Source organism: Pezoporus flaviventris, unplaced genomic scaffold (genome assembly GCF_033815535.1).
Source record: "Pezoporus flaviventris isolate CSIRO_AGI_PZ_B2104156 unplaced genomic scaffold, CSIRO_AGI_Pfla_v1 ptg000006l, whole genome shotgun sequence".
Classification (NCBI taxonomy): Eukaryota; Metazoa; Chordata; class Aves; order Psittaciformes; family Psittacidae; genus Pezoporus; species Pezoporus flaviventris.
Genome location: NW_026892554.1, coordinates 15,765,001 through 15,779,937, shown reverse-complemented (window position 1 = coordinate 15,779,937; position 14,937 = coordinate 15,765,001). Strand labels below are relative to the sequence as shown.

Here is a 14,937-nt window from a genome sequence, read left to right as displayed (position 1 = left end):
CCTTTAATCACTGCTTTGTCTTTCTTTCAAACCCATGCAAATGCATAGCCTAGACCTGTGGAGTATTACTTCAGTATGGCACTGATACACATAAAAAAACCCAAACAAGAATGCCAGAGGCAGGCTTTTGCTAGCAGTGTTAACATGACTGCATCGAGACAAAAGTCTTAATATTTTCTTTTTTCTGTTTTCCTACTTGATCATTTACTATAATGCACTTCCATTCTCAGCTGCGCAGTGTAAAAGCTACAGGTTGTAATACATAGCTGGGTTATTACTGAAACTGGAAGCCTGGCCTTGACTCATCAGCACAAAGTCATTCAAAGCCTGTTTGCTCCAGTCCCTTGGCACCCTCAGACTCCAAGGGGATCCCAGCTGGCCTAGCCTCTGCAGCAGGCTTGCTGCCAGGCTGCTGGCACAGCTGGGCTTCCATCCCTGCAGGCTATTCCTTGCTGTTGTGGTGGCCTCTGCAGGCAGGCCAGGAGAGTCTGGAAGTCTTGAAGCAATCACTGCAGTTATGGCTGGAACATGAGAGGACAATGAACAGAAAATAATATTGACTGTGTGCGGAAGTGAAGCTATGTTATTCCTAATAAATGCCTTGACATACGAAATATTAAAATGATTGTAATGTCTGTTGTGCTTCCACTTTCCTGTATGATGGAGGCCTTTGCTTTTGGAATTTCTTCTGCTTTTCTAAGCATAATGTAAGCTTCTGTACCACAGTTGATTTTTCACCCCCACACACACTGTCCCTAGTCAAAAGACTGTGGATTCAGAGTTGTTTTTCTAATTTATTTGCATAATAAGCTATTTCCATCTTGTGTTAGGAGGGTCCCCGGTGGCTTTAAAGCCTGTTGTATTGTGTAACTTTCAGATTCTTTGGTGGTTATTGTAAAAACAGAATCGGAACAAAAAAATGTTATTTGAAAATTAAATTATTAGAATGTCAAATCTAATAGTTTTCATTAATTTACAAAATCCAGAGTACAAACCTTCTGGTCCTATCAGATATATGGAAAATGGATGTCAAAGTCTAAGTTACTCTAGAAACAATATTTATAGCGTAGAACAGCATTCAGTGTTCACTAAATGGGTGATACTGGAAAGTGGTGTCAGACTTAAAAAAATCTGTGTTTTCAGAATATGTACAGTCAGTGAAAACTTATTTTTGGGTATTCCTGTCTTCTGTACTACTTCATATAAAAGCTGTAATTTTAATAGACTTCCATAAAACAGTAAAAAAGGAATGGATACTTATGACTGAGATAAGCTCACATTTGATAGCATAAGATGAAACTGGATGGCTTCCAAGTCAAATAGATTTTCACAGCAATAGCAGTCCTTCAAAGTAGGCAAATATGTTGGCATCAGTCAGCAACAAGTGGAAAAGTTCTCTCTCTGCTTCCGGCACCTGACAAAGAACTGTTCACTTTATTTGTATATCATGAATTTTGACATACCTCATCAGTGATGAGGATATTCATGTTATCAGTTAGGTTTTAGAAACCAATGCTGCACAAGAAGCTCAGGTAAAGAGATCCAAGGTACTCACAATTAGAAGCCTAATTTTTAAAGTTTAAGTGCTCCCTTTTTAATCATAGTGCTGTAAGTGGAGTTTTCGCATAATTGAAATGTTAGGAAATTCTAGTCAGCCATTGGAATGAGGATGGAAGCACAAAGCTGTTGATTATCTGGGCTGCCTGTTGACGAAGGGAGCTCTCCTTGACTTTGAAGAGTTGAGTTCCCACTAGCACAGCCTTGTTTTTAATTTCACCTTGCTAAAATGTGTGGAGCATACCATAAAATAAGAGCAAAGAGGACTGAGGAGATAGTGAAAAAATATCGAAGCATTTAGACATCTTAGAGAGGGGATCATATGGAAAAGTAATAAGGGCATGCAAAAGAATAATGTGCTTTAAGAGAGAAAACATATCTCAAAAGGAAATATCATTAATGGACTAGGTTTTAGTACTATTTAGCACCGTTGGCTTTCCAGTTCTCTGTTTTGGTGTTAGAGAAGACAAAACTGCAACTTTAGATAGATGTACTGAGTGTTGTGATGCTTGCAACTGCTACCTTCACTTTCTATACAACTGGATTTTCATGGTGCATCAGCAAAACTTCTGTGTCCACCCCTGTAAGATGTGGACTTCAAATGTGATTCTTAGGAGCAGAAAGAACAAATTAATCACCAGAATAGTGAAATAAGTAAAGCAAAGAGGTATGTTAATAAGGAAAAGGCTTCCCTAAAGCTCTTTTTGTAGAGCTTTAGGGAAGTTGGAAGAGGAATGAGAGGAGAGGTTTGCACTGAGGAAATAATCCAAAAATCGTCACCTTCTCACATGGCTATAGCTCTGTGGTCTCTATGTTCTGTTGCCAGCAGCTGACGTGAAAGTCTGCTGTGCTGCTTTGTACCCTGTATAGGGTCAGTTTGCATTTCTAGGCATGTGAGCAATGGAAAGGAAGAGTGTATCGTTTAATGTCAAAACAGAATTTCCTTTCTGAAAGTATTTCTTTTGCCCCCAGCTCACAGATGCTTTGACCAGGCAAATGTAGGTCACTCAGTTGGCAGGCCTACAATTAGCCTTTAAAGGGACAATTCTGTTGTTATTTGCTTAACCAATTTAAGCATCATTACTGCATATTCTGATGTAATTTCTGTGACCTGTTCTAGCGAGGTCCAGTTGATGGAAGTGGACAAATGTGTGATTGCTGGACCTTCAGGTTCAAGAGGTATTATTTTCTCATGTTCTGAGGCTTTATATTTGTGGCGTGGGTATTTGCTTAATATTTGGAATGAAACCCAGCTCAAGCACTTAGCTGCCCCTCCTTTCATTATTTCTTTAATAGAATGAAAATGTGATGCATTTCATTCCAAACCCAGTGTGGCTATAAAAGCTTACTGGGGTTTGGTGTGTGTGCAGGAGGAAGACACAGAGAGAAGGATTTAATTCTCTTCTGAGAGTAAATATTCCAGAAAAATCCAAGAGCAGCATTAGTAATCAAAGAATTCATTTTGGTAGCACTTGGAGATTTAAAACCGTATGAGAAAGGTGTTCATTTTCCTTCTGAAAAAAATTCCAAACAGGTTCTATTAGCAATAAAGATCATGGGGAGGTATTTCCTGGCAAAATGAATAGCTAGCTGGGGTGATTGTGGCCTCAGATTGACTCTGTGCTGCACCACCTCTCAAATGATTATTAATTCCTCTGATATGTTCTAGGTCTCACTTATTATTGCCTCATTAGTAAATTTTTTTATTATTCTACTGTGAGCATACTTTGAAAGGTTTTACCAAAAATAAAATCTAGGATGCTATTGTAATTACAAGCCACCAGATAAACTGTCTTAATTTTGCTGCTGGACATTTCAACCCTTCCTGAAGTGGATTGACTGAAGGAGAGGAGGGGAGGTAAGAATGCTGCATCAGTAACACACAAGACAGTGCATTTTACCAATGAGTTATTGCCTGGTCACTAAGGGGTAGAAACACAACAAAAGTGCCATCATAGTTGTAATGCACTGGAGCAGATTTATGTGGTTACTTGAGCTGAATTTCTGCTGATGTACTTGCCAACTGCATGGTCACATTATTCAGTCAAACCTTAAAGATGAAGCTAAGGGGAAAAACTTGCAGATGCCTGGGATCAGAGGTGTTATTAAACTCATAAGAAAAGAGGACTGCAGTATTTGGGTTCAAATTCTGGAATCCCATCTCAGTACTGAAAGTGACATAAATGAGGTTATATAGCAGTTGCTGGGAGATCAGCAAAAGCCAGTATAGTAAGTTATTGTACTGGGTGTATTGCGACTGTGCTAGACTGGGGTATTAGTGGTGATCTCTGAGAATGGAAAATTTCATTTAAGGTAGACCACATGTGTATCTCTTCTATTAATCCAATTAATTAAACCTGATTCTGAGAGGCAATTTACATAGTGACTTTATTCATTAATTCTACTGTCAGAAAAAGCAAATTTTTTTTGCCCATAATGTAATATAAAAATAAGAGAAGAATTACCCCTATGGTATAACCTGTTTTCCTACAGAAGGTGGACTTTTTAGGTATAGTTGAAATTTTGAAGTCAAATATGCTCTCAGTAGTTTTACTACTCACATGCATATATGATAAATGAGAAGTAGTGAATATCCACAAATCATGGTGAGGTTACCAGTTACCAGACATGTAAACCAGACTAGTTAGTTCCCTTGATTTAGTTACCTTGACTGTGAAAACCAGTAAAATGAAGTGAATGCCTGCACCGATTTAGTTGTGATGACATGTGCTGATGAGGTGTGAACAATATGCTATAATGCAGCAAAAGAAGTTTGTGAGGATAGCTCTGATTTTCAATGTGTGGTACGCTCTCAGAAGGGGTTGTTTAACTCTTATGACCAAACATTTGACGAAGATAACTGCTTGCTGCTTTATGGCTGTTTTCTTGGTCAGTGAGCAGACAGGCATGCATTTTCATAACATAAAACAGAGTCAAAGGGCTCCCTTCTTTCGTTCATGTTCAAGTGTTTTCTCCAGGTTGATTTAGAGCTGGTGAAAAGTGAGTACATGGAATTCAAAGCTTCACAGGGCTATGATACAGTGCTGTGAGGTGATACATAGTGACTTTTGATGTGAATCAACCTGACTGTTGAGAGCTCTTTTGAGCAGATGGAAATATATTCCCAGAACCAGTAAATCATGAATTTTTGTTAAAAATCATTATTGTGAAAGAATCTGCTAAAATACAGTGAAGTATAAACTTCATAGCAGTTACGACCAGGATAAGTCAGTTTATTTTGTGACTTAAAAGAGAGTGAAAATGCATGGTGGACAGTCTTCTTAAAGTAAACCTTGTTAACTGTATGCCTAAGAATATATAAAACATAAAAGAAAATTAAAAGCAATATGAGGACTGGAAAGTAAATGATTGAATAGGACAGTTATAGGCCAGTTAGAGTTTTTAAAATTATGAAGCAAGTGCCAGGGATTAAAAATATATATCTGAAATTAATTTAATGATACTATGGTGGGAGTAATAAAAATAATGAAATACATTAAAAATACATATACTTATACCTATCCTGGTAACTAGAAACTGTTTTTTGCATTTGAAGTGGAAGTTTTGTGTCTGCAAAGACTTCTTGGTCTCCCTATATTTTTTTTTCTTAATTACATTTTGTATATTGGAATGATGTTTCAAAAACTTTATTGTTGTCAGGTATAGGTAATAAGCCACTTTCAGTTCTTCTGAAACAAAATCAAGGCAAACTCTATGTTAAATACTTGAACTGTGTGTAAATGGGTAGTGTTCTTTAAAAGCTGTCAATTACAGTAATGTAATGCTGCTAAATATTTTGCTGTGATTAAAATATTAGGTTAAATCTTGGTAGACTTATCCACAGAAACAGATTTAGTGAGGTTAGGATGTATGTAACTGATTTAGAGAAAGAGGATTTGGACTGCTAATTTAAGCATGTGTCTGGTCCTGTTTAAAACCGTGATAGGTAATAGGACTTAAATTTAAGTTAAAGAGCTTTGATATGGATCTAAGGGGAATGAGCTCCTGTAGAGCACAGTTGCTAGTAGGAATCAAAGAAATGTGCTTTTAGAGCATTTCTTTTGATAGAAATGAATAACTGCAGTGCAAAAGCACAAATCAGTATAATTTAAAAGATATTTTGCAGTGGTACTTAATCTGGAATATTGATTGGGAAATACAGCTGTAAATCATAATTGTACTCTTTCTTCTGTCTTTTCTCCTACTTTTGTCTTGCACATAAAACCTGTGTTTCTGTTGATAGATCACTGCTAAAGTCAACTTGAGTAGATGCTAGCTGTGTTGACAGGACAAAAATACAGCCAGCAACACTTCAGACATTAGATTATAGGTAACTGCTTAATTCGCAAGTGAGAAGATTAGGCAAGAACCTGAAGAATGCTTGAGTCCTGAGTGCTTGGAGCAGCATCAGGCTATATGTGTGATTAGACCAGACTCACTGGTGAGATGAGTTTCCTTAGCGTATTAGAGAACTTCTCTGTTTATACCAGAACAGGATTCCTCAGATAAGCCTCTGAAGATTTTGAAAAAGCTTTGAACTCAAACTCTCACAAAACTATAAGTGCATGCAAAATGTTGGTTTTGCATCTATCCAGATGCTGTGTGATGACAGTCTGCTGTCTTTCATTATAGTGATGGCTGTAGCTGGGCATAGAGGGAAGAAACAGTCTTCCTCTGCTTGTGGGATGATTTCTGCCAATAGACAAGAGAAAATTCTGAATGTAATATCATGAAGCCTGCAATTCTGGTGCAGTTTTTCCTCCTCATCACTGGTGGAACTAGTGGCTGAAGGCTGTTACTTTGCCAGAACATTACATTACTCCTTGAGAAACAGTGTGAAAGATTATGAATTGAAAATGAAGGAAATTAGTGGTTTCCGTGGATTTATTCTAAGAAAACATTCCAACAGTAGGAAAGCAAGTCTTCTGTGGTGTCATAAATGAGAGGTTTTGCTAATGTTCAACCTTGCAGTTTTTTGTTTAAAAGAGAAGAAGCATTTTGATGGTAGGAGATAAGTTGAGTGGAATGCTGCAAAGCTCATGTAAAATACATTCTTCATTCTGTCTGACATCAGAAGAAAAAGAAAGCGAGTTATACTTCAGCTGGAAGTGAGCCAGGGAGCCTCTGTTTAGAGAGGAGGAGAAGGGAAGTGATGGAAAGAGGGGAAAGATGAAAAAGATATGTTAGCTTTGTAAAGAGCAGTTAAGGGAACAGGTGGAAGCCCAGGAAATCTCTAATCTTACTTTTGTATTTTAAAGATGCTGCATATCCTTACTTCAAAGAGGATTTCTGTTCAATATAAATAACTAGCCCACCAGCTCTGAGTACTTCATTCTTAGTGAACCTCAAGAACACTTGAGGTTCAAAGCATTGTTCTTAGGATAAACTCTATGAGGCAGTGATAATGCATTTGTTTGCCATCCAAGGCACATGTATGCTTAAAAAAAGCTGCTACAATAAAATTCCTTTCCGTCACTCAAAAGGTGCTGTGAGGAGCCAGTTCTCGCTATTCTCCACTGACTTAGCCTCAGCATGAGAGAAATTATTAATAGTTAGACCAATAAGAATAATAGCTAAAAATAATTATTTTAAAATGCTTTCTACAAACCTTACATTAATAGCAAAAACCCTTCTTTTCATGCTGTCTTGGCAAATGCATTTTTGAACTCAAAAATATACTTGGGTTGGCTTACGTTTAAAGGGGACCATCACTTTTGTTATCAAAGTGCTAAACAGATTTGTCTGAACAGTCAGGGAGGTGTGTGTGTTTGAGAGTTATGCCCAAAGAATGAGGCAAAGAAGACCTTTGATGAGGCTTAATGCAGCCTTAGGCATCTCATTATAAGGGTGCTGGAAACTTAGGCTACCAGAAATAGTACCTCATTTCTTAATCAGCAGGGACTCCAGAACATTTCCAAGTTACAGATGTAGAAAAACAAGCCAAGCTGAGACAGGAACTAACAGTAAAGATGTTGTTATTCTTTTACTTCTTAATCACTGCTCTGTGTTTGTTGCCGTGGTCAACCAGTTTACAAGAAAAATGGCATCCCTCGAGTTTTTCTAATTTTTACAAATAATCTCATGAGGTCCCAGCAGCTTTTGGTCACTTGCTGGCTTCAACCATCAGTCCTTTCAGATATTAGTCATTCTATGTTTAAGACCATTTAATTACTTTTTCCAGGCAGAATTGTCTTATTTCAGATCACCATTTCTTGCACGTCCTTCCATTCTGTTCAGTACTGATTCATGACCCTGAACTGGAGATTAACGGCCAGACATCAGTCTAATTTTTGACTTTTTGTGTGATCTCTCCTAGTTTGCCAGGCAGCAGTTCTTCCAGTGGGGATGATGCATCTAGGTGCTCCTCTCTGGAAAAGTCTAGTGTTTGTTGCTGCAAAGAATCTGGCATTCAGGAGACTGGGGCAGAAGCATATTCCTGCCATTCCACTGGTCTGCACAAGGTTTATTGCTCAGTTATTAGCAGCTTTTTCTCCTCCTGATGAAAAATGCAAGCGACCTGACTGTAGATGATAAATTCAAAAAGCTAGTTTCAGTAGACCTGCCACCCTCTGTCCACCCCTGCAGTCACCACCACTTGCAATCTGTGCTCCCTGCAATGAAGCAGTAACTTTCTCAGCACTAGGAGTTGTTGCCAAGGTTTGTATCTCGGGGATTTCAAATTTGGTATGGTCAGGTTGGGAAGAAACCAGCTGTCAGTATAAATCATTAGAGACTGGAGCAAATAAGAATAAGGAGTTGTATCTGTTTTGCAAGATGAATCAAATGTGAATAGAAATCTCAAGAAAGATTTTTTTGTGTTTGTTAGTTTTGGTCTTGCACAAAAATTAAGAGTTATGCTAAAAATCAAAAATAGCAACAACATAGAGGGAATCAATATGTTTGCCCGTTAAAAAAAAAAAACGCAACAAAAAACCCAGACTAAAACCAAAAACCCCAAACCAACCAACTAGCAGAAAAAAACCATAATCCCCTACACAACACAAACTGTGCTCATTTAAATCAAGTTGGGTTTAGTCTCAACATTTCAAGTAATTCCTACTCATAATTTGTCTTTCATTCCTCTCCTGTCCATTTACAGGAAGCTTTTTTTTCCTTCTGTAATGCTAAACCCCATTGTACTACTTTTCTCTACGGTAACTACCAAAAACCCACCTCAACAGTGACCATCACAGTCACAGAGCAGATTAATGGGTATAAACAGCTCAAGAGTGCTGGTTGCTTATCTGCCAGGGTAAATCAACACTCTTGTTCACACATCCTTGAGCCAGGAAGATTGATTAAAAGTCCCACATGGCCATAAAGCTAGAATGTTAAGTAAATGACTTCCAAGGTTCCCATGTAACAGGAGTCTTGGGAGAATATAAGACTTAGGAAGAAAACAAACACAAGAAAAAACAAACCCAAAGAAAAGTCTGTGATCTGGTGTCTGACATTTGTAAGACTTCAGTTTCTAGCCAATAAGTATGTCAATTTATAACTCTGGTTTTCACTGCAGTTCAAGAGTATTGTATACATATTAAAAAATATGAACAAATTTTATGGTCAGAAAAACAATTACTTCTTTTAATGGTGTCTCCCTTCCTGAGCTGCAAAGGTTCAAAAAACAGCTGTATTCACACATTGCTCTGAATGAACTGGAAGAAAACTTTTGCCTACTTATTCTTAAGACTGCAGCAGTAGAAATCAAGGCCTGGTGCAATATTGCTGTGGGTGTGCAGAGAACAAAACTACCCTCCATAGAGTACCAGCTGTTTGAGAGTGCTGATACAGGTTTAACACAGCCTAAAAGAAAAGAGTATATCTACTGGCCAAATAAGAGAAAATAAACTGTATACCATAATAAGAATATTTTCCTGCATTTTTCATCTTTTCCAGAAGTATCTCAGTAATATTTTGGTGTTTCTTATACTTTTTCCTTAAATATTTATGGATATTTCTTAAATAACAAATGAAGCAGAATCGCAGGAAGCATTATAAACAGATACAAAATGTTTAAGTCTTCACCATACTGAATTCAGATTTTCTTCTGTCATTACTCAAAGCCATAGTAGAGTTTTCCTGCTGTTACGTATTTCAAGCTCCTCAGAAACACGGTTATGAATTTTAGGAATATACAACTTTGATTCTTTGAATTTCCATTTTAAAGGAGAGACCTAGGGGAAAACAACCACTCTCTCCAAACTCCTACTTTATACCGTACCTAGCCATTTGCCTTTGCTAGTTGACATTAAGTGACTTCGCATGTGAATCCCAGCCAAAGGGGGCCCAGGATTTAGTTCAGGCAGTAGACTTTTTCATAGATTCCCAGAACGCAAAGCAAGTGTACAGCTTGTATGTGTTTTCTGTAAAAAAGATAGAAATTTCTGTTGCCTTGCAGTGAGTAACTGGCAAATTACAATTCATGTGAATAACTGCTCCTTCACTTACAAATTCAGTAACTGTTTTCTCTCTCTTTCTCTGTTTTTAGAAGCAGAAATAGAAATCCTATTGGTCCAGGAAAGTATGGATATGGGAAAGTGCCCTACATTTTACCTTTACAAACGGACACCGGTCAGCAGCCTCAGAAACTTCGGAGACAGCGACAGTCGTCTAGGAACCATGTATTTCATCAGAGTCCAAGTCTCATGAACACTTACAGTCAGGGAGCTAGTCCTTCACTTCAACATGGAAATCTTTATCAAGAAGAAAGTGGGCCTCAGGCTGGACATCAAGCGCTGGGACCGTCAGTTTATCAGTCATCTTCGTTTCCTGTATCTCAAAGCCTGTTTCACAGCAGTGACTCAAATCATCATGGGTCTGCATCACACCAGGCTGTCCAGGGTCAGCCTCAGCCTCAAAGAGCTGCAGCAATTGTGTGCATTGGCGCTTACAAGCAATATAAACTCTGCAACACCAATGTAAGTCTGGTTTTCCTATGTTTAATTTGCTGGGCAGCTGTTGGTTTTCCCCAATATGCTAAATGTTCGCATAGTCAAGAAGTAAAGCTGAACACTGACCCTAATTAATGAATATTTTTTTTTTAACTTAGTGTCTTGGGGAATACTGAAAGTAGATGCATAATACTATAGCTACCTAATACCATCACTTCAAGGCTTTTAAGCAGTTGCTATATCTAATAATACGTAAAATTCTAATTCGATAAAAGGAGAAGGTGATTCACAGGCAATTTTAGTGTTTTTCCATGTAAGAAATGGAAAAATGGAGTTAGGGTAGGCCATGTTAAGAAGATTCCCTATTTCTGAATCTGAAGATAAGGCTAACCTTTTGGGAGTGCTAGTCATGCTCTAAATACCATTTAGAGCCAGCACCTAGTAGCCTAGATCACGCCAGAATCTTTCCATGGTGTTGTGTGTGTTCTGTAACAGATGCTACTTTTACCAGTATTCAAGCTTTACATGCTTTGATTTTGTCTTCCTAGTTTATTGGAGAGAAAATGTGTTCTTTGTTAATTTTTAAGTAAAACTTACTCTGTTATTACTTCATTCAAAATGTTTGGCTAGGTGTAGCTCTGTGCTCTCAGGCAGTCCCCCGTTCTATGTGGGAGGTAGTGAGGTTTCGCAATTTTTATTCTGCTAAGTCTCGGTTTCTGGCAGTGTCACTTTAGTATTTCCTAAAGTATCTCTTCCTAATATTTGTGTCTTACATGGGTTACTAATCTAACTTAATGTTGCAAACTTGAAGAAGCTTGTATTTGGATATTGGAAGCAGGATGGTGGAGTGGTCTCAATATGTTTAAACAGCAGGCCATATTTTTCTGAGTGGGTGCACATCTGATTCTTCTGCCTCTTGGGAATCCTGTTTTGTTTAGTGGAAGCCTGCACAGTGGAGATGTAGCAACAGAACATATGATCAGGATAAGAAAAACATGACCTAAACAAAGCATAGGAGTGCTTTTTTTGTCTCTCAGTGTAGCAGTTATTACATCTGCTTTATTTATGAATAAAGTCCATTGATTTGGAACTAGAGCAATTGATTGCAGAGCTCTAATGTCAGGAAACTTTTAGTGTATTTGTCTGAAATGGAAAACATGAAAGGGCTAATTTGAGCCTCTGAGAATAGTCTCTGGTACAAATAGCTCTTTTGAAAAACACTGTTTTTTGAAGGAAATGGGAAATGAATTTAGTACATGGGCATTAATTTGGAAAGTTTTCTGTGCTGAATTTGCTCACTGCAGTACACAAATATCCCAGTCTTTACTTCATCCCCTACTACATCAAGGCAAGAAGTTGGACAGTATTCTGCTTAACTTCAGGAATGTAACAAGATCCTTTCCAGGAAAGATCTCTTTTCAGAGGAAAAGGGGTGAGAGGTGAGGAAGTTAGAAATGAGCTAGAAGAAAGACGTAATCCCAGATGGCCAAGGTACGGAGAAGGAAGGGTTGTAAAGGAAAGTTGTTGAAAATGACAAGTGGGCTGGAGAAAAGAGAACTCTGAGCTTGTGAATTAGACAGTGGCAGGACATGCAGGTCAGTATGATGAGTGGTTTGGCCATTGACAGATTTCTTTCAGTAGTAGGGGAACAGGTGTGAAAATAACTTCATGTCAGTTTTAGAAACTGTTGTTTAAACAGAAGAATTCTATAGATGAAGAGCAAAAATAAGTGAGCGTACTGTACTGTTGTTGCATCTTTGCCCTTGTTGCATGTTTAAATGCAGTTAGAAAGAACTAATTTATATTACACGCGACTTTTAATAACAGACTGAAATTGTAGATGATGTAGCTTCTCCTAGCCATGGAGCTCTACATAGTGATATTCTTTATTCAGTGACATTTCTCTTTCCCTCTGAGAAGCTGTAATTGCTATTCAAAGTTATTTTTCTCCATAGAATGTGTTAATTAATATAATTATAGAAAAGTTGCTAAGAACATTTTTAGTATAAAGGCCCAGACAAGAGCAAAACAAGGCCCATAGTGTTTCACTTGTTTGCTTGCTCTTCCTGATTAAATGCTTCTCTATCTGGGCCTTAATTGAATTTATCGGCAGTGACATGAAGCAGTGATCTTGTCAGCATGCAGAGAACAGTATCTTTTTTCTTTCTTTTTCTTTTTTCTTTTTTTAACACTTCCTGGTCATACCAAAAATGAAAATCTCATGTATTGAGCGGAAAGTATTCTGTTAATGGTTGTGTTTGGCCACTCCCTCTACATTTCCTCCTTAGGGCAGTTAATTAATAACAAATTAAGTCAATCTGCCTTGGTCCGTTAGGTCATTTCCTCATTATTGTACATTTATTGGTTTTTCATTAATAGCTGAACTCATTTTACATGACTGACAGCTTGGTTCGTAAAAGTTTAACTTGTGGGGTTTGGTTAGGGAGAACCTCAAAGTGCTTGTGTTTGTTCAAGTGTTTTTGCAGGTCATTAAACCTACTTTCTTATTGTACAAGTGGCTTCTCCTCTTCAGCACCTTGCATATAGGCTTTGTACGCATTCACCTCAGAATATACAGCTGCCTGTCACTTCCTTCAGCAGGGAATAGTGAGCAAACATCTGTCCTTTACACACAAACAGTATTGTCAGATCTAACTGAAACCATAAGCTATTTGCAGTACAATAGGATTCTTCAACTGTAATCTGTGTTCCTCCAAGATGGGGGAGTGATGAGTAAATCTTCCGTATTTCCCTCTGCATTACAGGAGGGAGAATTATACAGGGGTGTGGGTGAAGTAGAATTTGAATGCAAACTTGTTTGGGTTGTTTGTTACCAGAACAAAGGAAGGAACTCAAATGGAGCATTTGTTTACTGAGCACTTTTTGTTATTACCTGTCTCAAGCATTGCCAAGTCACTAGCTCTTTGTGAGAATATATTTATAAATTAACTTCAGGCTGCAGGTTGCTTGGGCTGTGTACACAGGGAATAGATAGAATCAGAAAACAGAAACTTTTACTTTCTTACTCTGACTCTTCAGCTACGCATATTATTACTGTAGTAGTACAGCTATGGAAAATCCAGCTTTTGGTTCTGAATGCAAGTTCTTAACTTGGATTTGTGTTCCTGTGTGTAGAGCACTTGTGAATGGCATCTTTGCATGGAATGCAAAGTATCTGAAAAGCAGTTCTGGAAATGGAAAGAGGTTTTACTGTCGATGGAGGGATGAAGTGAAGTAAAAGGTTTATGGCCAATCCCCAGGTCTACCATGATGGGGTAAATTAATATATTTAATTTCCTAGAGAATAGTAATGGTACCAATGATACTAATTTTGACTGGTGTGTATTAACACTTTCCCACTGAAAGACTTTTTTGGAAGCAGAACCCTAATTCAATAGAATTGAAGTGTTCTGCAGGAATATGTTGAGTCCATTAAAGACTGCTTTGCTTTTCTGTCACCTAAGCATATAGGTAGGCCTTGGCAGGCTCCCTTGGCACCTGGGATCTCAGGATGTTTCACCAGCTTGCTGGCATTCTGACCCAGCATTTTTGAAAGTTTTCTACACTACAGAAAATGAAACATTTTAAACGTTTCAAGTTTTAACAAAGGTAGAAGTGGAAATGTTTAATTTTGTATGGAACAGAAACTGTAATTGCCAGACAGGTCTTTTCAGAAGTGATAGGGGGCCTGTGAGGATTTCATTCATATACTGAGGTGAAGACAAATAGAAGACCACGTGTTTTTAAGAGTGCTTTTTTTTTTCTTTTTTAAACTGAAAAGCCCTTTCTTATTCCCAAAGAGCTACTGTGTGGTTTATTTATTTTCATTTTGGTTTTTGTATAGAGTAGGTGTTTGACAGAAGTGGTAAAGCAGGGTTATGATGACATAACTTTTCCTGAGGAAATTTAACTTTGACTTTTGAGGAATTTTCCCTGCAAACACTATGCGATTGTATGTACGTTTGGTAGCTTGTCGTTCTGTGGGTGTATAGGAAACTTATTAAAAGCTTACATTACTTTGGGTTGTGCTGTTCTTTCTTTGGCTGTTTTGGTATTTGAAGCAGAATTGCGTAAATATTAATTCAGAATGTGTTGCCACTAATGGGGTCTTAACTCGCCAGCCAGAGGCACAGAGATAGTGCTTGTAAAATATCCTACATAGTTCTATCAGTTGCCCCTTGTATAAAAAAGAACCACATAGAGGCGTCTTTGATTAAGCTCTTAGACCACAGTTTTCTCCTCTTCATCTCTGCACCGTGGCTTTATGACATCCTCTTCAACAACTGAGAAGACTGTGTTAGAAAATGTTTTGCATTACGATGTTCCTATTAGAACTTAATTATAGGAAACTGTCTGCCTTAAATCATTAGGAAAAATATGTTGGGATAACTTTAGAAGCTCTCTCAAATAGTTTATTCCACAAGTGTGCCAGGAATGGAACACTACTACATTATTTATTAGTAGGTTAATTACTTACTAACCTCGTAAA

At 37.8% G+C, this 14,937-nt stretch overlaps 1 protein-coding gene across 5 annotated transcripts in view; it reads left to right on the top strand.

Moving 5' to 3' along the window:
• THSD4 (thrombospondin type 1 domain containing 4) overlaps positions 1-14,937 on the top strand; it is a 317,127-nt gene that overhangs the window by 77,163 nt on the left and 225,027 nt on the right. For all 5 annotated transcript variants that reach the window (XR_009742235.1, XM_061447099.1, XM_061447101.1 and 2 more), the window contains one exon: positions 10,046-10,475. Coding sequence is in view for 4 of the 5 variants with exons in the window: in XM_061447099.1 (XP_061303083.1) it covers positions 10,046-10,475 (430 nt within the window). In the remaining variant the exon portion in view is untranslated. The remainder of the gene's footprint in view (positions 1-10,045; positions 10,476-14,937) is intronic.